This window comes from Zalophus californianus, chromosome 11 (assembly GCF_009762305.2).
Source record: "Zalophus californianus isolate mZalCal1 chromosome 11, mZalCal1.pri.v2, whole genome shotgun sequence".
NCBI classification, from domain to species: domain Eukaryota; kingdom Metazoa; phylum Chordata; class Mammalia; order Carnivora; family Otariidae; genus Zalophus; species Zalophus californianus.
Genome location: NC_045605.1, coordinates 24696239 through 24722931, shown reverse-complemented (window position 1 = coordinate 24722931; position 26693 = coordinate 24696239). Strand labels below are relative to the sequence as shown.

The following is a 26693-nucleotide window of genomic DNA, read 5'->3' as shown; positions in this document are numbered from 1 at the left end:
GCAAGTTTATGGAATTTTGTTTTTAAACTCAAATATTTTCATATTTATCTAACAAAATATTTCACAGTTTGCAACAGAGACAGAACTTGGGAAGTTATGAGATCCTTAAATATCATGTAGTCCAGTTACCTATACTTCTATTCCCCTCTTAAATTTCCACCAAATGGCATCTAATATGTGTTTGGAAACGTCAAGCAAAGAAGGATATTGTGCACAATCATGAAAATCCACTGGACATGCTAAACATTATACTCATACTTTAATGTACCTTAGGTTTAATAATGATAGTCCCCTTAGGTATTATGTATCCCTCCTCTACTCTGTCATTTGTCTGCTTGATTTTACTAATTTATTACAGATCTTAGAACTCAGTGCTTATGATCAAATAAACCTAATGCTGAGGTCATTATCTGGAACAAATCATCTTTTAATTTAATTTCCTGGGAACTTAATCTAAGCCCAGCTTTGTAATCAGTTTAGAAGATTTCTGAGACCCACCCAATTTAGAGAAGTCTAGCTTCAGTGATGTATTGAGAAAGTAAGAATTCTTTGGTCTTGCTAGAGCAGTATTATGCTGTGTAATTAGCAACACCTGTTGCCCCATGTCTCCATGTCAAGGTTCACTATGGCTTACTGAACTGTATGCTTTTAGTGTACCCTGTAAACTAGTTATTGGTATCATAAAGATTTACCTTGGAGATAATTATGTTGTGTGTCATACTGCTAAAGCTTTTAACTACTGGAAAGACTGGTCTAGTTGGGTTTTTCTCTGGTTAAAAAAAAAAAAAAAAGACCACAGAGGTAAAATCTATCATGTGTGAGGAACATGGAAGAAGTTAGCATTGTGGCCCATGTTGCATTTTAACTCCAGAATAGGGAATTTGAATATAAACTGGCATGGTTTGCTTTTGTCTAAGTATTGTTTGTGTTTTACTTTTGATCTCTTTTATCTGTTGAAATGCTGTTGTTACCATTTTTGTTTTTGTAATCCAGCATATTTGGTGGACCTTAACCCTAACACCCTTGTAGTGGCATCCAAGGTTGCTTTGTTGAAATGGGTTTATAAGCACTTAACTGTCTAAAGCCAAACCTCCACTCTACCTTCCTCAATAGAAGTCTTCTGATGTGACTGACAGTATTCCATACTTCTCTTCCTCAAAAGGTAGATTTACTAACTTAGTTTTCTAGTTTGTTATAAAGCAATGGGTGGGGGACAGTGTCAGTGTCCATAGTAAGTTTTTTCTGGCCATTTTACTGTCTAAGAAATGGGAAGAAAATATAAAGAACAAATTAATATGAAGAAACATTTAGATTTGGAAGTATTGTTAGATCTTCAAATTTGAGTATAACCAAATTGAATATTTTTATTAGTTTAAATTTCCAATACAGTGAAATTTACCTATCTAGATGGATAACTGATTATTTAATTATGGATGCCAGAGCCTTTTGCCACAACTGTCTTCTACCGCAGTGGACCGCAGTGGATTAGAATGCCAGTTAGATTAACAACAATAACAGCAACACTAAAACTGTATAGAACATAGTTTAATCTTACTTTGAAGACTTAGAAGTCATTTAAGACAGTATGTCTGGTCATCATTTATGAACATTAGCTATTTTGGTGTCTCAGATTGGGATATAGATTAGTAGGTGGAGACCACACCCACCCACCCCAGTCTCATTACAAGTTGGATTTAAAGTTCCCAATTTATTTTAATGTTTTTGGAAAGGTAACAGAAGCAAGGTGCCTGGCCACACAGAGTAGAAGCCAGATTGTACATATGCTGGCACAATTTCCCAGAAGCCTCAAGTGCCAAATGGGAACACGGAGTTGGTAATGACACTCCACTGGTCTTAATTTTGTCTCCTGTAACAGCCCTTACTTAATTGAGTCTTATGTCACTATTTAGGAAAAGTTAACATGAACAGTCTTGACTGTAACAGAAAAAGATGGCCAAGTTTCCTTGTTCGTGAGCCAAACTTAGCACACCAAAAATGGAGTCAGAGCTGCCTAGTGTCCTGGAAAGTCCAAAGTTCTACATAGGCTGCTCTCTGACTAATATAATTTTATTGTGTATGAGAGTTTGGTTGTAAGATCATGATTATAATTTATTTCTATACAGTTACCACTGAATTGTGAATCTGTATATTTCCTGGTTAATATAGAATTAATTCCAGTCATTCCAGATATGATATTGCTAATTGATGTGAAGGAAATAAATATATTCCTTTCTCTACTATTGGGGTGCCTAGTTCAGTGTGGCAAACAACTCATGCGGTTTTTAAAATGTTCTAGCTCAATTTGTGCTGAAAATTGTCACTTTCTTCCTTCCTTTCTTCTGGGGAGTGTTATGGGCACAGGAATTTTTATTTATTTGATGTTTTACAATCAGTTATGGTCATTTGTTGTGATGTTCGAATCTTCATTATGTCCCAGAGCTGGCCAGTGGGAATCTCTTCACCTGTCGTCTTGGCATGGCTCCTTCTGGGTGTGGGTGTTCCCTTGCTTTCTGTTACAACAAAATTTCCCCATCTCACCTTGTGCTTTCCCTACTATCAACTTGCAAACAGCCATTTCTCCAAGGAGTCCTGGTTTCTTTCATTAAGGAATAATAATATTTAGAAACTCACACCTGAGACCAAAGATGTTCATTGCAAATGGAATGTCATTGTTTCTAAGCCTTTTCACTGGCTAGAGCTTAGGAGAAATATATATTTTAATTTGAAGTTTATGTTCACATTTCCAACTCAAATTAACATGACTGGGGTTTTTCCTTGACTTCTTTGATTTTCTTATTGTATCTCCTTTCTCTCACATTGAAAACCTTGGTTCCTAACAACATTAATATATTTGTTTTGTCCCACAATATGTATAAAATTGTTTCAGAATTACACTACCAATATTATTACTAATAGTAAAACAGTTGAATGAAATTATATATTACTTTGTATTTTTTTGTTCTTGCAATATATCCCCCTAAGCATGGTCAGTTTACTGTTTTCAAGTCATTTAAAATATTTGCTCTCTGTTGACAAGGTTACCAAGTTGGTGTTTTAGATACATTGTTTCAGGCTATTTTCAAAATTAGAATTTGCTTTTTTAATGTTCTAAATTTTATGTTTAACATGTAGAAAGAATGTTAACATAATTTAAAAATGAAACTATATAAAAAGGTATATTCAGAGTAGTTTTACTTTCCCCACCCATTTTCTTTACCCATTTTTATTAATTTCTGTTTTATCCTTCTAGTGTTTCCCTTTGCAAAAATAAACTCTTAGGTACACACATACATGTGTTTGTGTGAAGTTATGTGTGTGTGATATACATATTCCCCATCCTTTCTTATACAAAATATACTGTTCTCTACCTTCCTTTTTGACTTAATATATTGTGGAGATTACTCCTTATGAGTAGGTAGAGATCCTCCTTTTTAAAAAAAAAAGGCAAACAGGGGTGGCTCAGTCAGTTAAGCATCTGCCTTCAGCTCAGGTCATGATCCCAGGGTCCTGGGATCGAGCCAGGATCATAGTTAACTCAACCAGTTCCCTAATAATGCACATTTGGGTTTCTAATACACATATTGAGCTATTTTTAAAGTAACTTTTCTAAAACGTTTAAACTGTTCAGAGTGTTCTCATTGTGTACAATCCAAACTCTATACGATGTCCTCTAGTACCTGGCCTTTGCATACCTCTTCGACCTCCTTTCATACCACGTCTTCCTCACCCACTAACTCAGTGCCTTACAAATCAGATGTGACTTCTTCACACTTTCCCTGACCATCTTATCCAGTGTAGTTTCTTTTCTCTTGCCATTAATACTTCACTCTGTTTCCTTACGAGCAGTTAAAAGCAATCTGAAATTACCTGGTTGTCTTAATTTAGGTGGAATCATGTAGTGGCTTAGAGCTAGAGTTTTGAGCCAGGCTACTTGATTTTGAATCCTAGTTATATGACCTTCGACTGTTACTTAGCACTCTGTGCCTTAGTTTCTTCATCTGAAGAAGAGAATAATAATAGTATTTTCCTTATAGTGCTCTGTGTGAAATGAATGGTTAGTAAATATAAACACTTGTGCAGTTGCCAGCACTTACTAAGTATAAAATAAATGCTGGCCATATTGGTATTTTTATTTAATTGTTCATTGTCTTTCTCCCCTCAGTAAGCTCTGTGATAGCAGGGAGCTTGTCTGAGTTGTTCCCCACTATAATCTCAGGATTTAGAACAGTTCCTAAGAAATAGTGGGCACTTTTATAGTTGTTGCTGAATGAATAATACTTAAAGTTCAGTTCCCTTTTCTGTGAAACATTCTTGGAGATTTGAGACTAAAAGAATGTTCTCTCATATACATCATATGCAGTTGTCAAATTCTACACGTATTTTTGTCAGATTTGTCATCAAAATACTAATGCCTACTATTAACATGTATCTTGGAAGTTCTGGCCAATTAATTATTAAAATCTGAAACAAATAAAAACTTATTCCTATCAGAAAAAGGACAGAATTATCATATTTGCTTTGATGCAGTTATACATCCATGAAATCCAAAAGGATCGACTAAAGTCCTCTTAAAATTGAGTAAATGATCAGATTTGAACTATATATAAAGAAATTGTTTTCTAGCATACTGGTAATTACCAGTTAAAGCCATAATTGAAGTAAAGTACTATTCTACAAGAGGAGCAAAGAAATGCAAAATACTTAGCAATATTCCTAACCTGAGATATTTGTGGAATGTATCTTTTCATAAAGAAAATTAGAAAACTTAAAGAGATAAGAGGTTTAGAAAAGTGATGACACACCCCATTTCCAGATGATAATATTGAATATTGTAGAAACTAAAATTTCTTAGTTTTCCAAAATCTTCAAATTATATCACTGTAATGTTGATATATAAAGGTACATATATAAATATGTTAAATTATTGCAAACCAAGCTCATTTGTATTTTTTACTAAATCTTGTCACAATTATTTTAAAGTTTATGTAGAAAATGTTTGAGAATGAACAGAAATGTTTTGGCGGCCACTCTTTAACAAAGATGCGTAACACATTATCTGCTAGCAGCTAGGGGAGAACAATACTCCTACAAATCCAATGACTTTTAATATAGTAATATTATGTGTGACATACTTCTGAGGTTACCCAAGTATGCTATAAATGTCTCACTAGCAGATAGGAGAGTGCATCATTTACATTTACAGCAAGGAATCTAAGATACAAGAGAGGTTGTATTTACCCAGAGTTTCAGGGCATGTCAGAAGAGATCACATCAAAATTATTCTGACAATTCTAAGTAAGTTTTAAATAATAGATGTAGAAAAAAATAAATTTCCTATTTAATCTGTGTATGGTCTAGGATGACTACCTTGTTCCAGTTTGCCTAGGATTTCCTGGTTTTAACACTGAAAGTCTCATGTTCCAGGGAACATGGGCAAACCATTATGGTTGATCACCCTCATACAGTTCATAGAAAAGATACTTATGTCTGTAAATAGTATTTCTCATAAAATGGAAAGACATGGAAGACAAGTGAAACCCATCTAAGGCCATCTTGGAGTCCCCAGGCCACACATTCTCTTGGTACACAGAATTCCTACAGGAGGCTTCATCAGTTCAGGGGACTTAAGATTTGGGTTCACTCAAGAATCTATGCATAGTAGGATTCGGTAAGACTCCCAGCAATCATCTGCAAAGTGAGTAGGAGGATTTGAGGCCATTGTGGCGTCTATCTCACAACTAATCTCTGAGCTTATGATAGTTGTTATATGTTGACTTCTAGAGTAATTTTTTCTTTATGCTGCACTTCTCAGGAGTCATTTTTCTGGGGATTTGTTTACTTTCAATTCTTTTGCTGTTGTCTTTCTAAATATATCAGTGGGAATATTTTACTGCGTATTAATGTACTTATTTCTTGCCTTTATCTACAAAGGAATTAAGGTGATATATTAGTATGCTATAGAAGTATGTTAATAGAAGATCTAATGTTTTTTATTATGTATGTGTGTTTTTATATAGCTATTAGTTTGACAGGTGTGTTCTGTATCTTAATGGGATTGTCCTCTTTATAAAATGAGAAAGAGGGAGTTGTTTCTTTTTTCAGTTTTTCTTTCCAGATTACAAATACTTTAAAAATTCTAACCACCATGTAAAATATTTTAGAAATTGACTAGAAATGTAAACCACATTTACACCAGTTTAGGTCTTACTTATTATAAAGATTTTCAAAGCAATATAGTAGAGTATAACTCGAGTCCCAGTCATAATCCCAAGTCATCCTTGGGTATGCATTGGGAAGACGGCTGGTTTACCAACCTTAATTTATAGATCACAGATGAGAATACTTAAATTTGCTGACAATCGCATCAAGATCACAAGATGGTGAGAAGAAGATGTAAAATTATGAAGTTATTTATAAAGCTACTGTTGCCTAAACCTCTGCTGAAAATTTCCTACAGAATATAAAGTGTATTTGTAATAGGTTATTTTGCAGTTAGCCTGTTGAGATCTCTGTTGTTTTTTCACACTAAGTAAAAATGTAACTTCTTGTCACAACTAAGGTATTTCCTCTTTATTATTATTTTTTAGTGTCTAAAAAGCACGGCAAGCTCATTACTTTCTTACGCACATTCATGAAGTCTCGTCCAACAAAACAGAAGCTGAAGCAGCGGGGGATTTTGAAAGAGAGGGTGTTTGGTTGTGACCTGGGGGAGCACCTTCTGAATTCTGGTTTTGAAGGTAAAAATAAAATTTATAATCTCATAATTTCAGTTTTGACCTCTCCATATTGATTTTCTAGAATCCATTTTAAAGCAGATATGCAAGCAATATCTATTCCATTTAAGCTCAGCAGCACGGTATCGAACTTTTCACGTACTCATTTGAATTCTGAGATAACTGAGAATAAAGAAGGTTTAAGAATGCATTTTAACATCAGAGATGCTTGTGCTCTATCTAGGGTGAGTAAGACTTTCCCACGAAGGGCACAACTGCACTGTTGGTATCGAACTTTTCACGTACTCATTTGAATTCTGAGATAACTGAGAATAAAGAAGGTTTAAGAATGCATTTTAACATCAGAGATGCTTGTGATCTATCTAGGATGAGTAAGACTTTCCCACGAAGGGCACAACTGCACTGTTAGACTTCATTATTTTTATATCTGTCTAGATAGCTTTCTCAGCCAGTTTTCCTCTCACATTTTATTGTAAATCATTTAATTTGTATTTTGAAAAAAAAAGTCAAAGTTTGAGACTATAAAATACCATGACCTGTGTCCCAACTTTTGTTGCTAAAAATTTAAATTTCTTTATAAATTAAAATCTGATTCAAGAATTCAGTGGTTAGATGAATGGATGAAGGGGGATGAATGAATAGGAAGAAAGGAAAAAGTTAAACATAATACATAATATTTTAAAGTCTAAGTGCAAACAGAGTAATCACGAGGAAGAATGGTATATTTATATCGTATATACATAGTATGAGGAGAGAGGAGGTATAAATATGGATAGCTACATAGATATAATTATATAATGTGTATAATCATTCTTCCTTATAATATTGTTTTAGTTTGGGCTTTAAAATAGTGTCCTCATTCTATATAAAATTGATTTTATACCAGGTTTTTCTAAGATGAAAGCTCATTTCAGAGTACTGTTTTGCTAAATGACTCATTCTTTGAATTGTATTCCTAATGAATAATTAACTTTGTAGAGAGATTATCCTGTTAACGCTTTCTAAACTTTTGAGCACCTCCCTGTCGGAGCAAGTGACAAGCCTGATCTGTTTCTTCTATACAAAGTGTTGTAAGAAATCATGTAGGAACCTGACAAAGCATTTAAAAAAAATTCTTTTAGTGATCTCTGATGCCAGGATTACTCAGAATGATCTTAACAGCATTTCAGCTACCACAAACCATAATGCTTATAATCGAGTTGCTTAATGATTATATTGTTATCTAAAGAACTGATTTTTTTTTAAATCTTGTCACATAGTATTTTTTTGTAGATAACTTGTCATTTACCTAGGCATCCTTAATTATAGAGTCAGATGTTTTTTGTTATCTTAGGGTTTTTTTTGTTACCTCTTTTTCATTTTTATCTCTTTTATATCTCATTTTGTTCAGCCTTGCTTGGTTGTGATATTAAGAAGGAGTGTTTTCTAGTTTGTTCTGTCATGTCTTCAGTTTTCACACATCAATTCAGCTAGCAAGTTTTAGTTGTACTTAGAAGTTTCGGGTATGTTTCCATTCTTAGTATGGTAGGAGAGGACAGATGCCAATATATCATTTTTTTCTGAAAAATAATAGATTTTAATAACTACAGGGTTCATGTATCCCGTAACTATGATACATTTATTCTAGCAGAACAAAGAGTTTTCAGGTATCATTTATTTTTTTATAGGACTTGTTTTATTTGCTGCACATATTTGAAACCAAACTTCCTTAAAACGAGGTTTGAAATGAAATTGCAAAAAAGTGAGACTTTGTAGAAAACTTGGTTCTCTACAAAAAAAACTTAAGAGTTGGTACAAAATACAAGAATTTAAAAACTAAAAGTGAGGAAACTCTGTTGCCTGAACATATTTCTATGTTTGAACAAGTGGCTTTTTAGAAAAACTGCTGTAAATATATAGAAGAATTTTTTAAAGATTTTATTCATTTATTAGAGAGAGAGAGAACACAAGCAAGGAGGAGAGGCAGAGGGAGAGGGAGCAACACCCCCCCTGCTGAACAGGGAGCCCGATATGGGACTTGATCTTAGGGGTCTGGGATCATGCCCTGAGCTGAAGGCAGATGCTTAACCGATTGGGCCACCCAGGTGCTCATAAATATACAGAAATTTTATAATCAGAGCACACACTGGGGAAAAAAAAAACAAGGCCCAAATAACCCCTGAAATTAATCCTTTAGATAGTCATATTTTCCTAACCAAAAATCATAAGTAATACTATACCAGTGTATTCCTCTCCTGGCCCAGAAGCCACCACGTTGACAATGGAAGTTGACTCTTTCATCTCTATCACAGAATGCATGCATATAGAAGGGATGTAATAAATGATTGATGAGTGAGTGAGTGAGAGAGAAAAGGACAGAAACGAAACCGTAACTGTCAAGAAAAACCAAAGACCAATTCGTGTCCTACTTACCGCATACTTTTCTTTGCCATGATTCTAATCTTAAGGGTCATCAGTTTCAATTTAGACATGTACTTCTTATTATGTTGCCATGATGATATAAATACTAAATAAAAGTGGTTTGGGGGGTGCCTGGGTGGCTCAGTCGTTAAGCGTCTGCCTTCGGCTCAGGTCCTGATCTGGGATCGAGTCCCGCATTGGGCTCCCTGCTCGGCAGGAAGACTGCTTCTCCCTCTCCCACTCCCCCTGCTTGTGTTCCCTCTCTCTCTGTGTCTCTCTCTGTCAAATAAATAAAAACTTAAAAAAAAAAAGTGGATCGGAAGTGTATTACTGGAGAGTGTGGGAATAATTCTTAAAGTCCTATCATCTTCTGGAAGAACCAGTTTGGAGGTTTCTAATGCTGTATTTTGACTGGGCCATTGTTTACTGTGCACATGCCTGGATTGTTAGATGGTTTGGAGGGAAAAGATGGCTAATAAGATGCCTTTTCTAACTAGGATTTCTTCTAATAATGTATTGCATTCCCATATTGCTTTCTTATATGTTAGTGAAAAGAGAAACCAAATCTTTTCTTTTTCTCTTCTGATACTGTTCTTCAGTTTCTACTCTCTTTTTTTTTAAATGAAATTTTATGCTTTTCTCTTTTGTTTTGCTACCTATTTTAAATAACTATCTCATTTGTCTCTCTAAAAATTCTAAGTAATAATACTGTTCAGTTGTGTAATTTTATTTATAAAGGCCCATTATGTGATTCTGTGGACATTCAGTCTTTTTACCTAGGGAACATAAAATGTAAAGAAACAATTCAGATATTTTCCATGAAGTATTATGTTTGCAGAGCCTTAGCCAAATTATCAGGGAAAGACTTCTAATTCCCCATATTTTTGAAGTTTGCCTACTTGTTTGGGAGAATATAAGCAGGTATGAATTTAATATCACATGTTTGTGAGAGCCCCAAGAAAATTATCTATACTTTTTAATGGATGTTAGCTTATTTTTGTGAAGATTCTATAATGCATACTAAGAGAGCCTGATAATACAGAAATAAAACCCTGTATTCTGAAAGGCTTTATGTTCCAGGGTGAGTTAGCATGCTAATTTGGAGCATACATAATGAGAAGTATCTTTTAAGAAAAATAATTAAAGCTTTGTTTTCCTTCCTTTAAGTCATTATGTTAGTTACCCAATAATCTCTAAATATATTTGCTTTGAAGTAGGTGATAGAAATTTTCCAGGTTCTAATTTGTTTTACTTCTAGTTTGTAAGGATAGAAACCTAAGGCACTGAGGTTATCGATGGAACAATATTAGAAGTAGGACTCAAGTTCATAAAGATATTTTATATTTTGCCTGTCAATTTGACATAGAGATTGCTTATAATATCAAAATGAGTCCACAAAAAATACTTGGCAACTCTGCCCACCCTTCATCTCTACCATCTATATGCAGTCCCTTTCTTGTTACTAAACTTCTTGGACATCTTTAGAGGTAGAAAGCACACTGTTGAAAATGAATACAGTTTCTTACAAAAAATAAGATTGCTCTACTCTGCTGACTTGGTCATATAACTTTGTCAGGCTCACAAGGGCACTTATAAATTAATTCATTTGTTAATTTTGTACTTTGTTTCAAGACATGCTCCTGGATTTTGAATATACAAAGATGGATGAAACATGTTTTTGCTCCTTAAAAGCATGACTAATAAAGGGTAACAGTTGTATAAACAAGCAAATAATATTTCAAAATGACATAGTTTTTGGGCACCTATAACATAGGGCAGCTACCTCTCCTTGGGGATATTCAAAGAAGGCTTGCTTAAGAGGGATAGTTAAATTAGGTTTTCAACAGCCAAGAGTTTTTCTGTAAGAAGATGATAGCAGGAAGAGAGACCAGGGAGAGGAAATTGTTTTTCCTCTACCAGGAAATTGAGGGACTTAAAAAATGACTGGTTTGTATGGCAAAAGATGATACTTCATTTGGCCTAGAGTTGTGAAATATGGAAATATGGTAACAATAAATAAGTGCAACTGTGAAGGACCTTATATTTTAGGCAGTATTTTGCCATGGTTAAAAATCGGCTTTCTCCAAGGGGAACCCTCCTACACTGTTGGTGGAAATGCAAGCTGGTGCAGCCACTCTGGAAAACAGTATGGAGGTTCCTCAAACAGTTGAAAATAGAGCTACCATACGATCCAGCAATTGCACTACTGGGTATTTACCACAAAGATACAAATGTAGGGATCCGAAGGGGTACGTGCACCCCGATGTTTATAGCAGCAATGTCCACAATAGCCAAACTGTGGAAAGAGCCAAGATGTCCATCGACAGATGAATGGATAAAGAAGAAGTGGTATATATACACAATGGAATATTATGCAGCCATCAAAAGGAATGAGATCTTGCCATTTGCAACAACGTGGATGGAACTGGAGGGTGTTATGCTGAGTGAAATAAGTCAATCAGAGAAAGACATGTATCATATGACCTCACTGATATGAGGAATTCTTAATCTCAGGAAACAAACTGAGTGTTGCTGAGTGGTGGGGGGTGGGAGGGATGGGGTGGCTGGGTGATAGACATTGGGGAGGGTATGTGCTGTGGTGAGCGCTGTGAATTGTGCAAGACTGTTGAATCACAGATCTGTACTTCTGAAACAAATAATGCAAGATATGTTAAGAAAAAAGAAAAAGAAGAAGATAGCAGGAGGGGAAGAATGAAGAGGAGTAAGTCAGAGGGGGAGACGAGCCATGAGAGACGATGGACTCTGAAAAACAAACAGGGTTCTAGAGGGGAGGGGTGTGGGGGGATGGGTTAGCCTGGTGATGGGTATTAAGGAGGGCACATTCTGCGTGGAGCACTGGGTGTTATGCACAAACAATGAATCATGGAACACTACATCAAGAACTAATGATGTAATGTATGCTGATTAACATAACAATAAAAAATAAAAAAAACCGGCTTTCTCTTTGGACTCCTTGAGTTAGAATCTCATTTCTGCCATTGTTTCCTGCTTGCCCTTAGGTAAAACTTTGTCTCTGTAAGATTCAGTTTCCTCTCTATATATGTAATGGGGGTAATAATAGAGCTTTTCCTGTAAATTTCTGTGAGAATTAAATGAGAGCATCCATTGTAAAAAACTTAGCTTGGCACATATTACATGCTTAATAACATAGTTGATTTAAAAAATAATTCAAAGCTAGGGAGTATAAATTTTAAATGTAAATTAGAGGATCTGACAGAATTTAAAAGATAGAATGTAGGAAGAACAGCAAAAGGCAGGAGAACCAAGAAAAATCTGTTATAATAATAAAGTAGTGTTTTATGCAATAAGTAAAATACATTAGCTAAGATTAACTTATTAAAATATTTTAATTTTTTCATTTCCCAATCTGAATGTTTCATCCCTTGTGTAGTAGTTTTCTGTAGACCAAATAATGTTCTCCCAACCTTCTTTTCAGGGATTTTAACTAACACTATCAAATGAACATAGTTACTAAATCCTGATGATGAAGTAAATTCATCAGTCTGCGTTATAAGACAAATAGGTTCAAATTTCAGCTACTGTACAGTTTTGAGTGATTATGAAAAATTTTTAATTTTATACCTCAAACAGTCTTTTCTAGAGGCCCAGAATAGCTGTCCATTTTTGTCATGTATTCAATGAGGTAACCAGAAAGAGTACCCTTCTTTTCTTTCTACTTATTGAGGAGCTGATAGTATTAAGTCAAAACTGTTTTTTTTAAATATTTTATTTATTTATTTGAAAGAGAGTACAAGCCGGGGGAGCGGCAGGCAGAGGGAGAGGGAGAAGCAGGCTCCCCGCTGAGCAGGGAGCCTCATGCGGGGCTTGATCCCAGGACCCTGGATCGTGACCTGAGTTGAAGGCAGACGCTTATGGCTCATGACTGAGCCACCCAAGCGCCCCAAAACAGTTTTAATGTAAAGCAGTTTTAATGTAAAGATAGGCAGGAAATCAAAAGATTCCTTCTACTTGAAATTGCTTTGACCTTTGCCTTATGTCAGTGTTTTGTTTATTGGATAAAATTTAGAATTAGCCTTAACTATGAAAAGATGGAAGAAGCTTTTCAAAGTGAGAAATTGGAGCACTTATAGGCAATTATCATGTTGGAATAAGCATTAACTTTGTATATCCATTTTCCATGTATGAAATTCAGCTGAACAGCTGTATTTTTTTTTTTTTAAAGTCTGGTGTGGTGTTAGGACAAAAGAGTTCATCTTAGTGTTGTAACATGACCTAAACAAGACTGCTGCAGAAGAACTTAGACTGTCCTAATAACGTACAAATTCTTTCACTTAGCTAAATGTAATGGGAGAGAGCCTGCCTTGATACTCAGGAACCAGTTGTCTAGTTTATTTTTATTTATTTTTTTAAGATTTTATTTATTTGACAGAGAGAGAGAGAGAGTGAGAGAGGAAACACAAGCAGGGGGAGTGGGAGAGGGAGAAGTAGGCTTCCCGCAGAGCAGGGAGCCTGATGTGGGGCTTGATCCCAGGACCCTGGGATCATGACCTGAGCCGAACGCAGACACTTAATGGCTGAGCCACCCAGGCGCCCCCAGTTGTCTAGTTTAGATGTGAAAATAAGTTAAATATGTCCTCATCACTTTTTGTAGTAGATTAATCTCTGCCCCTTATAATTTTAATTTACCAGATTTTGTTTTGCTCGTGAACACTAAATCATTCTCACATTTTTTGTGACTTCATTGTGATGGAATACTCCTGGTTTAACCATGTCTTTAAAAATTCTCTTTAGTGCCCCAGGTTCTTCAGAGCTGTACAGCATTCATTGAGAGATATGGCATTGTGGATGGAATATATCGTCTCTCTGGCGTTGCCTCTAATATCCAGAGACTACGGTAAAACCTTATTTGGCATTTTCTTTTTCATTCCTATTATGATTTATTAATGTTAAATGATTTCAAAAATAAGTCACATTGATAACCATAATTTTCAGTAATACAGTTTAGATAAAGTAGGAGATAATATCCATAGTGTTCTCTGTAAATGTTTTCCTGAATGCCATTTTTTCATCTGTTGTATCAGAAAACCATGTCCCATTAACCTCTTCAGTCCTTGTATTTTGCCTCATTGCAGTATTTGAAGATTTTAGCAAATTTCGAAGTTTGAATCCATGAAGACAATGAGAGATGAAAATTTACAGTATAATAGAATTATTCCTTAGTTCTTAATTAAAGTCAACAAGTGAAACATTCTGTTGAACCACCCTTGCAACCCATGAATAAATCCCACTTGATCAGGGTGAATGATTTCGATAAATGTCCTGTCGGATTCATTTTACTAGTGTTTTATTGAGAATTTTTTCTTCTATATTCATCAGGGATATTGGCCTGTAGTTCTCTTTTTTAGTGGATTCTTTATCTGGTTTTAGAATCAGGGTAATGCTGGCCCCACAGAATGAGTTTGGAAGTTTTCCTTCCTTTTCTGTTTTTTTGGAATAGTTTGAGAAGAGTAAGTATTAACTCTTCTTTAAATGTTGGTAGATTACCCTTGAAGCCATCTGGTCCTGGATTTTGTTGGGAGATTTTTGATTACTGATTCAATTTCTTTCCTGGTTATCAGTCTGTTCGAGTTCTCTGTTTCTTCCAGTTTCAGTTTTGGTAGTTTATATGCTTCCAGGAATTTATCCATTTCTTCCAGATTGTCCAAATTGTTGGCATATAGCTTTTCATAATATTCTCTTATAATTGTTTGCATTTCTGTGGTGAAACTTCTTCTAATCTCCTTTAACCCCAGTGCTGTAGCGTATGCTCAAGTGTGTATGTGCTATGTATTTTACATCCTCTCCCCTTCTCAGAGACAAAAATAGTGGTCTCCTTTATATGAGCAATAGAAATTATATTTTTGCTTAATCTCTCATATTCTAGTCTATTCTTAATATGTTCTTATCCTTTATTTTTCACTGTGGTGCCTGGTAATTGCCATTATTCCATGCAGATTTTAGTATTCCATTTTTTTTAAAAGATTTTATTTATTTATTTGAGAGAGAGAGAATGAGAGATAGAGAGCACGAGAGGGAAGAGGGTCAGAGGGAGAAGCAGACTCCCTGCTGAGCAGGGAGCCCGATGTGGGACTCGATCCCGGGGACTCCAGGATCATGACCTGAGCCGAAGGCACTCGCTTAACCAACTGAACCACGCAGGCTCCCAGATTTTAGTATTCTAATTGGCCATAGACCTCATCTCTATTTTCAAGAATACATGTTTGGAAAATACTTAAATTGATTCTTGTGCTAAAGACAGTGTCAGTCTTTAGTTTCAGCTGCAGCAGATCTCATATTCACATTGTCCACATATACTAATCCTCTAGGTTTATAAGTAGTCCCATACCTGTAGATTAATATTAATTAACCTCCTGGAGAATGAGCCTAACCTAACCTGCCTTAGTATTCTAAGCACAACTTTCATTTCACTCACTTTACACTATGATTTTGCTGGCTATTAAAATTTGGTTAGCTAGAAATTGCTTTATATTATTTCTGGCCCCTTTACCTTTCTTCAGTAAAGTATTCCTGAACTATACTTCTTGTACCTGAGGGATTTCTGTACAGAGTTGCTCATGGACCAGCTGCCATTCAAGCCCTAGTTTGCAGAATTGCCAAAATATTGGATATTCAAACCATTAGAATTAGGAATTCTGTTTTTAGATCTGTGTGTTAAGAACTGCTCATCCATATACATTTCAGAGATCATTGTCCATTTTAATATTAGAACTGTGCCCATAATTTCCACTTAGAAAAACATTTGTCTTATGAACAGACATCCAGTTACTGCTGGATGTCCAAACATAACTTAGATAAAATACAATCATTTGACTAAAACATTAACTTTGCTTTCTGTTTTAAGTCATATATTTGCTTTTTCTTCAATAAAATAATTTTGTTTTGTCTCTCGTTTGTCTTTGTTAGCCATGAATTTGACTCTGAACATGTCCCCGACTTGACAAAAGAACCGTATGTTCAGGACATCCATTCCGTGGGCTCCCTCTGTAAGCTATATTTTCGAGAGCTCCCAAACCCTCTGCTTACCTACCAGCTGTATGAGAAATTTTCTGTGAGTAAGGTCATTTTTAATCAAATTCTCTTTGGAGTTTTGCTGTGATTTTAGTCAAAACATGTAAAGATTTGCTTTGGTCATGTAAGAAATAGTTCTGTGACTAAAATATCTCCTTTAAAGACAACAAAAAAGCAGTTATTGCTAGCTAGTCCATAGTCTTCACTGTTTTCACATTTTCTTTCTTTTAGTTTCTGACTTTGATCCACTAATCTTATCACCTTTAATATTGGTTACCATAAAGTTTTAAAAAGTTATCTTTTAATAGATTTCAATGTCCACATAGTATGGAAACAAAGTTTACTTTCTTGATACTCTGTGTTTCCTTGTCGTTCAGCATCAAAGAGTAGAGTGAAAACTGAATTGTAAGTGAAGAATTTTCATTTTTACCAGCAAAACCTATTGGTTTATTTCACATTATGATTGTTGCAGGATGCTGTTTCAGCAGCAACAGATGAAGAAAGGCTGATAAAAATTCATGATGTCATCCAGCAACTCCCCCCTCCACACTACAGGTAAGTCTCGTGCTTTAAGATATCACCCAAAAGTACAAGTCAGTTGATGTGAAGAGTGTTTTTTTTCTCTAGGTTTCTAACTAAATTTCCGTGGAGTTCTATATAAACTTCATTTGTTCAGGCGTTATGTTTATTTGTCATTGTATCCCAAGGCCTGGCACGGTGCTTGGCATTCAATAGGCACTTAGTACATGTTGAATTAATGAATGAATAAATGAACAAATGAATAGTTGACTCAACCTGTTTTGTTGGTTTCTTTGTCTTTTGAGCCACTGAGAAATACTGGGGTGTATGATCACAAGTGTGAATATTGACTTGTGATTGCTTGAGTCCAACATATGGACACAGTACTGGATTCCAGTTTACTTGATTCCTTTTTTTCCAACCCTCTTTTCTTTTTCAAAAGGTATCCAAACTACATAGAACCACAAAGTCTAACAGGTATCTCACAGTTCTTCCTCAGGAGACTCTCAGATGATCAATAAACCTGTTTTTTGGGTGTTTTTTAGGTTTTGTTGTTATTCATTGGTTTTGTTGTTGCTACTTTTTAAGACTAAATTTAATTTGTATGTTAGTTTGGACTCCCAGAAATATTTTTGCTCATATCTGAGAAGACCGAAATAAAATTGAAGATGACTGCCATTTAGTGAGAGAAAGAAAACAGTGTAAATTATAGATGATGATATGCAAAAAAGCAAAAGGTAAAATTTTAAAATTTCAGTTACTGAAAAAAAATTAAATGCAGTAGATGTTTTAGTAATACACAAATAATTTAGTGCTTTCTTTTTCAAAATGGCATTGGTCATATATAGTTATATTTGCAAATGACACTACAGATAAAGGGCTGGTATCCATGATCTATAAAAAACTTCTCAAACTCAACACCCAAAAAACAAATGAGTCAAAAAATGTGCAGAAGACATGAACAGACACTTCTCTAAAGAAGACATACAAAGGGCTAACAGACACATGAAAAAATGTTCATCATCATTAGCCATCAGGGAAATTCGAATCAAAGCCACACTGTGATACCACCTTATACCAGTTAGAATGGCAAAAACTGACAAGGCAAGAAACAACAAATGTTGAAGAGGTTGTGGAAAAAGGGGAACCCTCTTACACTGTTGGTGGGAATGCAAGTTGGTACAGCCACTTTGAAAACAGTGTGGAGGTTCCTCAAAAAATTAAAAATAGAGCTACCCTATGACCCAGCAATTGCACTCCTGGGTATTTACCCCAAAGACACAGATGTCGTGAAAAGAAGGGCCATATGCACCTCAATGTTCATAGCAGCAATGTCCACAATAGCCAAACTGTGGAAAGAGCTGAGATGCCCTTCAGCAGATGAATGGATAAAGAAGATGTGGTCCATATATACAATGGAATATTACTCAGCCATCAGAAAGGATGGATACCCAACTTTTACATCAACATGGATGGGACTGGAGGAGATTATGCTAAGTGAAATAAGTCAAGCAGAGAAAGTCAATTATCATATGGTTTCACTTATTTGTGGAACATAAGAAATAGCATGGAGGACATTAGGAGAAGGAAGGGAAAAATGAAGGGGGGAAATCGGAGGGAGAGATGAACCATGAGAGACTATGGACCTTGAGAAACAGAGTTTTAGAGGGGAGGGGGGGATGGGTTAGCCCGGTAACGGGTACTAAGGAGGGCACGTACTGCATGGAGCACTGGGTGTTACACGAAAACAATGAATCGTGGATCACTACATCAAAAACTAATGATGTATTATATGGTGACTTACATAACAATAAAATAAAATTAAAATAAAACAGCATATATTTGGCACTAAATCAACACTAAAATTCTTTTTTAATTTAGTTAACTAATATCTACATCCCGTGTGGGGCTTGAACCCATAATCCTGAGATCAAGAGTCACACACTCTTCTGACTGAGCCAGCAAGGCACCCCTAAAAGTTTTAATCAACATTAAAAATCAGCATTTTTTTAAGTCCACACTATAGCTATAAATCATGATGATCAAGACCCAGAAAGTAACTTAGCATTGCCTCATTGTGCCATGAATGTGTCCGGTCTTGTTTTTTTTATTTTTTATGTTTTATATTTTATTTATTCATGAGAGAGAGAGAGAGAGGCAGAGGCAGAGGGAGAAGCAGGCTCCCCGCCTAGCAGGAAGCCTGATGTGGGACTCGATCCCAGGACTCTGGGATCATGACCTGAGCCAAAGGCAGATGCTTAACCATCTGAGCCACCCAGGCGCCCCTAATGTGTCCTGTCTTAAGAGGAATGTGGGGAATTTAAAGAAGTTCTTAAGCCACTGAAGAGTGAAAAAAATACAACACAAAAGAGCTTTTGTGAAGGAAGCTCAAGAAATTCAGGTATTCAACCCGAAAAAGAAGGCTGAGGAGACAAATCTGATAACACACAGTTATTGAAGAATATTTTAAGAGGAAAAAGACTTTTTTTTTTAAGTTACTAGAAAAAGAAACCTAGTGCCGTATAACAAATATTAGCTTTGATAGATCTGAGTTTGAATTTGCAACTTCATCACTTCCTTCATGACCTCTCCAAACATTAATCTCCGTATCTGTGAAAAGAATACTAATAATACCTTCTTAAGAGGATTTTTTTTTTGATGTTAAAATGAGATCCAATGTGCAAATGAGTCTGGTCCTTAGTATTTTTTTTTAATATAAAGCATAGCAAGACAGATGGTTAGAATTAAGCCAAGACTTCTTGACTTGGTAGTTGTAACAGGAGGTATCATGTAAATATATCTTTTTTCTCTAAATTAAGAAAGAAAAGACCAATATAACGTATATGTACATCATTTTAAAAAGTCAGGTGGTCTGCATAGTTGCTAGTGAAAAATAAGTTTCCTGCCTCACAGCTCCCCTTTCTGATTTCTCCTCAGCTTCTGTTTCTGAATAACATGCTTATGTTTTTTATTTTTTATTTTTCATTTTTAGATGTTACTTTTACCTTCCTTTTATAAGTAAGTGAAATTTAGCTTTCTTTACCCACCCGCCCCAGTACCACACAAACACACATTTCCCCTTCTCTGGTCTTCATAGTCTGGTTACGTCAGCATTTGGAGTTAAATCAGTATTCACTGTCTATATTGTAATAACTTTGTAACTGTGATTTACAACTGCACATAATATATACTAGACTTCTCTTTCCTTTCTGGGTTAACTTTGTGTTTGTGGAGCAATTGCCCATTTTTGGCTTGCTAAGTTCCTGTTCGTCACTAGTTTACCCCTGAAACTCTTCTCACAGGACTGACTACATATGTTCTCCCAGTGTGTTCAGACTTACCAGACAAGCTTGCTTGCTTGCTTGCTTGCTTGCTTTTTCTTTCTTTCTTTCTTTCTTTTTTTTTTTTTTTCCCATGCAAACATCCCTCCTGGAGCCTTTTATCCCACTACTCAGTCCCTCAGTCCAGGCTGATTGCTCTCTAGATCTACAACACTTTCAACTCTTCCCCCTCATTTTGGAAATTCTCTTCATTGCCTCCTGCACGAGTTGGATCCTTCTTTTTGGGATCTCTTGCTGTCACTCCCTTGTGTGTACCCCTCCTTTGTAGTAGACATCTTTGGTAGCTTCTTGAGGAAAGCTATAAGGGAGGTAAACGTTTTGAGACATTGATATAGAAATGCTCTTATTCCTACTCTTGCATTTGATTGATAACTATAGAATTTTAGTCTGTAAATAATTTTTTCCCATAATTTTGGTAATATCACACCATTGTCTTCTAAGCAAAAATGCTGCAGTGATATCTGATTCTAGTCTGCCAGTTCTTAAAATGATGTATTTTGTTTTTGTCTGTATCCTTTCTGGATGCTTTTATACTTAGAACATACCTAGTGTTCAATTTTCACATTGACTTTTCTTGGAGTGGCTTCTTTTTCTTTGCTGTGGGCACTCGGTGGGCCTTTTCCATCAGGGAACTTCCATTTTTCTTGTTATTATTTCCTCAATGGTTCTCACTGCAACTTAAACTCCAGCCCTTTTCTCTGTTCTCTTACTGGATTTATTGTAGTTCTTGAACCAACTCTTTGATTTCTTACCTTCACTTTATCAGTTTCCATGTACGGATTTCCTCCAGGCCATTTCTTGGTTTAAAAGAAAATGATTTCCAAGAACTCCCTTTCTTGTTCCTCTGAATGCTCCTACTTTATAGCATCCTTCTCTTATCTCATGGATATAATCTCTTCTCTCTATGAGAATATTACTGGTAATTACAGGTTTTGTTTTAAAATTGTTCTGTGTTTGTCACAGTATTTTTCCTTCCTCATTTGACACCTCACCTTTATCAAGACTGCAAAATATTCAACAGATTTCATAGGAGCAAGAAACAAAAATTCTTTTTTTAAAAGTCATATTTTATAAGTGTGATAGCATTTAACGTCATTGTGAATTAAAATAATCTTGCATAAACAGAAACACTTAAAATTGGCTTTAGGTAAACCTGCTTAAAATTTAAATTATATTTAATTTAAAAGTGGTTTAGGGAGAGAAACCTATAGGCAAACATACTTAGAGTACCTTAGACACCAATCAGTACATTTTACAGAGGGAATCGAGAGTATTGGTTAATATTGTGGGTGAATTAAGAGGATGTCAGTAAGAAGAGATATATATGGAGAGAGTGTATATGCATGTGTGTGTGTGTGTGTGTGTGTATTTATATATATATAATGGAGAGTATGTATATATACCATGTATGTATATATTTCTCATATGGTGAAGTACATATATCTCCTGTATATTTTATATTTTATATAAATAAATCTCCCAACATATATTTTATTTATATCTCTTATATATTTATCCCCTGTTGTATAGTACATTTATGTTACCTATTATATATAATGTCTATGTATTATAGACATTATAATGTAGGGACTTTGGAGCCCTTTGGAGCAGGGACTTTGCCTGTATTAGCTATATGACCTTGTGACCTTGGGCAAGTTCCTTTGCCTCTTGGGCTCAATTGTTTGTGAAATAGAGAATACTGGTACTTTTCTATTAGGATTATTATGAATATTAAAGGAATAGCACTTAGAACAAGGCCTGTTATATAAGTGCTATTTATGAGTTAATTACCCCTATTATTATGATGTATATCTACGCATTTACTTTTTTATCTATAGTGTGTATGTATAAATGTGTGTGCATATATACTCACATACATATGTATCTCCTATAGACACAAGAAAATACTATTTTTAATCATGTTTAAATAAAGTACTGATAGCATTTAACTTCATTATGAATTAAAATAACCTTTCATAAACATTGGCTTTCAGTAAGCTTACAATATATATTGATACATACAACTTTTCTACTATATTATGTTTATCTCCTCTAACTACATTCATATTTTTCCTACATCATATATATCTTCTTTATTATATAAATATAGATATTTCTCAATAATATATAGTTATTACCCTTACTAATTGAATCTGTAGCTTCCTATTTATCTATTTAATCTTCCCTATTGGACATTGTATACTTTTACCTGCTATTTATTATATATTGTATATCCTACTATATGTTCTCTCTCTCTCTCTATATATATCTGTTTTTATATGGATATATATAGTATTGCCTACTTTATGTATAATCCCTTTAAAACACAAGCTCCTTAAGGTCATGAATTTTGTCATTTATCACTATAGTCTCAGAATAGAACCTTGCACATAGTAAATGTTCAATAATATATATTGCATATACATTTTATATATTTTGTTCAACATATACTTTGTAGCTTGCTGATATGTGTGTGTGTATATATATGTATATGTACACACATATGATATGTATATCCTAATATTATCTTCTGTATTTCTAATATATTACCTACAGTGTATGCCCACATGTTTTATATATATTGTTTACTATACACGTATCTCCTAACCTATATTATATACAATTCCTTGTGATATATCTCCTACTATATAATGTGTTTTTATATTCTAGCTGCTTCTACATAATTTGAGTGTTAATCTCCTTTAATATATCTCTTTGCATCCAGACTTTTTAAGATTTTAATATTCACATTTCCTAGTTCCTTAAATGTTCTTGAAAAAACATGATTTTTAATAGTGTTCTCTTATGTGAATGGGCTATATGTTATTTAACCTTTTCCCTAATTTGCTTGTTTGTTTTGTTTCTTAAATTCCACATACGAGTGAAATCATATATTATTTGTCTTTCTCTGACTTATTTCGCCTAGGCTTTTACTCTCTAGCTCCATCCATATTGTTGCAAATGGCAAGAGTTCATTCTTTTATGGCTGAATAATATTCCAGTGTATGTATATACCACCTCTTCTTTATCCATTCATCCATTGATGGACACTTGGGCTGCTTCCATAATTTGGCTATGGTAAATAATGCTGTAATAAACATAGGGGTGCATGTATCCCTTTGAATTAGTGTTTTTGTATTTTGGGGTAAATGCTCAGTAGTTTCATTATTGGACTATAAGGTAGTTCTATTTTTAACTTTTTGAGGAACCTCCATACTGTTTTCCACAGTGGCTGTACTAGTTTGCATTCTGTGGTGGGTTTTTTTCTCTCTCAGTTTTGAACATTACTGTGAGGACCATCCATTTACATGAATCTTTTTGGGAATCTAGATTTTTTTTTTTTTTTGGCTGAAAACCTGAAAGTGGAATTCTTAGAAATCAAAAGGTACTAAAATTTTTTCTCAATATACAGCAATTTCCAAATTGTATTCCATGAAGACTTATGCAGTTTGTACTCTGCTGAATATGAAAATGCTCATGTCATGGGACTCTGACTAAAATTCTCCATAAGCTTTTATATAAAAACATTTTTACAATTAGATATGTGAATAAAATGCTATCTTTGGTGGTTTGATTTGCATTTCTTCTGAAGTACTTAAGTATTTCCCTTCCTTCATATACCCCCCACTCAAAATAATATAACTTTATACATTTTCTAAACATATTTCTCAAGCTTCCCACCTTTACATTGTCTCCAGACCAGCCTCACTTCTGTCTGTCTGTCTGTCTGCCTGCCTTTTCTACTTAAGTATGTATGGGAGGGACCAAGAAGTACCATTTGTACTATAGAAGAGCTGCAGTAGATGCTGTTGAAAGAGAGACTGTGGAGCCAGGCTGCCCTTGATTTGAGAGTAACCTGAGCACACCTTGGCTTTCTCCTCCATAAAGTGGGGAGTGGTAGCACTGTGCAGGTAGGGCTGTTGTGGGAACTTGATGAGATCCCTGTAGAAAGCCTCTTGAGTGGTGCTTCTAGCTGCTGTCTGCATTTTCTTCTCAGGTTCACGTTGGGCACATCTTGGTCTTTGAGGCTCATATGCTGACCACTGTTTCACTTTTGTTACTGTTGCAAATAACAGTCTTAAATTTCTGTCTCCTATAAACTGTCCTTAATAGTTTCAATCCCTATACAGGTAGGTAGGGACACTTGGAGAGATGTAGGAGCTGCTAGGTAATACCTCTTTGTGTTTCTCTCTTATAACTTGCATTTAAGCTGATCATGCTTTTTTTTCCAAAAATGTTCTGCTTTGTTATTTAATATCCACCCCCCTCTCTCTCCATATGTATGTATGTGTGTGTATATGTATATATATACACATATAATTGCTCAACTCTTCTCTCCCCATGGTGCCCAATGCAATCTTTCTTTTTACCTTTTAGGCCTGTGAAATACTGTTTTCTTTTATAAAAGAAAAGTTTAAATCCCCTCCTGTTAGTGTCTGCTGCAAGTAGAATAACATAACTTCATGATATCATTTGTCTAGAAACTAGCTTTTATGGAGGATTTACTTCATTGGTGTCTTTGAAACTAGATGTCTGACAGCCAGGAGCAAATATTCCTACAGATTTGAAAAATTAAGGCCGTTTTCTTGGAACAAATCCTGTCAGAAGTGTTAATTTCTTACTGCATCTACCTTAGACTTTTTTTTTCTTAGAGTTCTATAGATGTGATTACTGTATATAGAATATAGAATTCATAATATTTTCCTGACACTTCTGGGGTAATAATATTCAGACCTAAGAAGCAACAAAAAATTTTGTTGGAGTTTGTTTGGTTTCCTTTTCTATTTTTCCATTGAAATCTTAAAAATTAATTAGAAGAGCTATGCTCTATTCTGCTACATACTGTTTCTTTTCATTAATATGTTATATTGCATTTTCCAGAACGCTCGAGTTCCTGATGAGACACTTGTCTCTTCTAGCTGACTATTGTTCCATCACAAATATGCATGCAAAAAACCTCGCAATTGTTTGGGCTCCAAACCTGCTAAGGTAAGTTGCATTTGACTTATGACCTTAAGTAGAACCAGTCATCTTATATCAGAGTCTAATTTATCAGTGTTCCTTGAGGACAGTTTTTATTTTTTTATTATTTTTTAATGTTATTTATTTTAATTTAATTTTATTATATTATGTTAATCACCATACATTACATCATTAGTTTTTTTTATTATTATGTTATGTTAATCACCATACATTACACCATTAGTTTTTGATGTAGTGTTCCATGATTCATTCTTTGCGTTTAACACCCAGTGCTCCATGCAGAACGTGCCCTCTTTAATACCCATCACCAGGCTAACCCATCTCCTCAATGCCCTCCCCGCTAGAACCCTCAGTTTGTTTCTCAGAGTCCATAGTCTCTCATGGTTCGTCTCCCCCTCCGATTTCCCCCCCTTCATTTTTCCCTTCCTGCTATCTTCTTCTTTTTCTTTTTTTAACATATAATGTATTATTTGTTTCAGAGGTACAGGTCTGTGATTCAGCAGTCTTACACAATTCACAGCACTCACCATAGCACATACCCTCCCCAATGTCTATCACCCAGCCACCCCATCCCTCCCACCTCCCCCCACTCCAGCAACCCTCAGTTTGTTTCCTGAGATTAAGAATTCCTCATATCAGTGAGATCATATCATACATGTCTTTCTCTGATTGACTTATTTCGCTTAGCATAATACCCTCCAGTTCCATCCACGTGGTTGCAAATGGCAAGATTTCATTCCTTTTGATGGCTGCATAATATTCCATTGTATTTATATACCGCATCTTCTTTATCCATTCATCTGTCGATGGACATCTTGGCTCTTTCCATAGGTTGGCTATTGTGGACATTGCTGCTATAAACATCAGGGTGCATGTACCCCTTCGGATCCCTACATTTGTATCTTTGGGGTAAATACCCAGTAGTGCAATTGCTGGATCGTACGGTAGCTCTATTTTCAACTTTTTGAGGAACCTCCATACTGTTTTCCAGAGGGGTTGCACCAGCTTGCATTCCCACCAACAGTGTAGGAGGGTTCCCCTTTCTCCGCATCCCCGCCAACATCTGTCGTTTCCTGACTTGTTAATTTTAGCCATTCTGACTGGTGTGAGGTGGTATCTCATTGAGGTTTTGATGTGGATTTCCCTGATGCTGAGTGATGTTGAGCACTTTTTCATGTGTCTGTTGGCCATTTGGATGTCTTCTTTGGAAAACTGTCTGTTCATGTCTTCTGCCCATTTCTTGATTGGATCTTTTGTTTTTTGGGTGTTGAGTTTGATAAGTTCTTTATAGATTTTGGATACTAGCCCTTTATCTGGTATGTCATTTGCAAATATCTTCTCTCATTCTGTCGGTCATCTTTTGGTTTTGTTGACTGTTTCTTTTGCTGCGCAAAAGCTTTTTATCTTAATGAAGTCCCAGTAGTTCATTTTTGCCCTTGCTTCCCTTTCCTTTGGCGATGTTTCCAGGAAGAAGTTGCTGCAGCTGAGGTCAAAGAGGTTGCTGCGTGTGTTCTCCTTTAGGATGTTGATGGACTCCTGTCTCACATTTAGGTCTTTCAACCATTCTGAGTCTATTTTTGTGTGTGTTGTAAGGAAATTGTCCAGTTTCATTCTTCTGCATGTGGCTGTCCAATTTTCCCAACACCATTTGTTGAAGAGACTTTTT

The 26693-nt window shown here is 35.2% G+C and overlaps 1 protein-coding gene across 7 annotated transcripts in view; it reads left to right on the top strand.

Moving 5' to 3' along the window:
• ARHGAP32 (Rho GTPase activating protein 32) overlaps positions 1–26693 on the top strand; it is a 322139-nt gene that overhangs the window by 272770 nt on the left and 22676 nt on the right. For all 7 annotated transcript variants that reach the window (XM_027578842.2, XM_027578845.2, XM_027578847.2 and 4 more), the window contains 5 exons: positions 6588–6737; positions 13908–14010; positions 16080–16224; positions 16657–16739; positions 24926–25033. In XM_027578842.2, coding sequence (XP_027434643.1) covers positions 6588–6737; positions 13908–14010; positions 16080–16224; positions 16657–16739; positions 24926–25033 — 589 coding nt within the window. The remainder of the gene's footprint in view (positions 1–6587; positions 6738–13907; positions 14011–16079; positions 16225–16656; positions 16740–24925; positions 25034–26693) is intronic.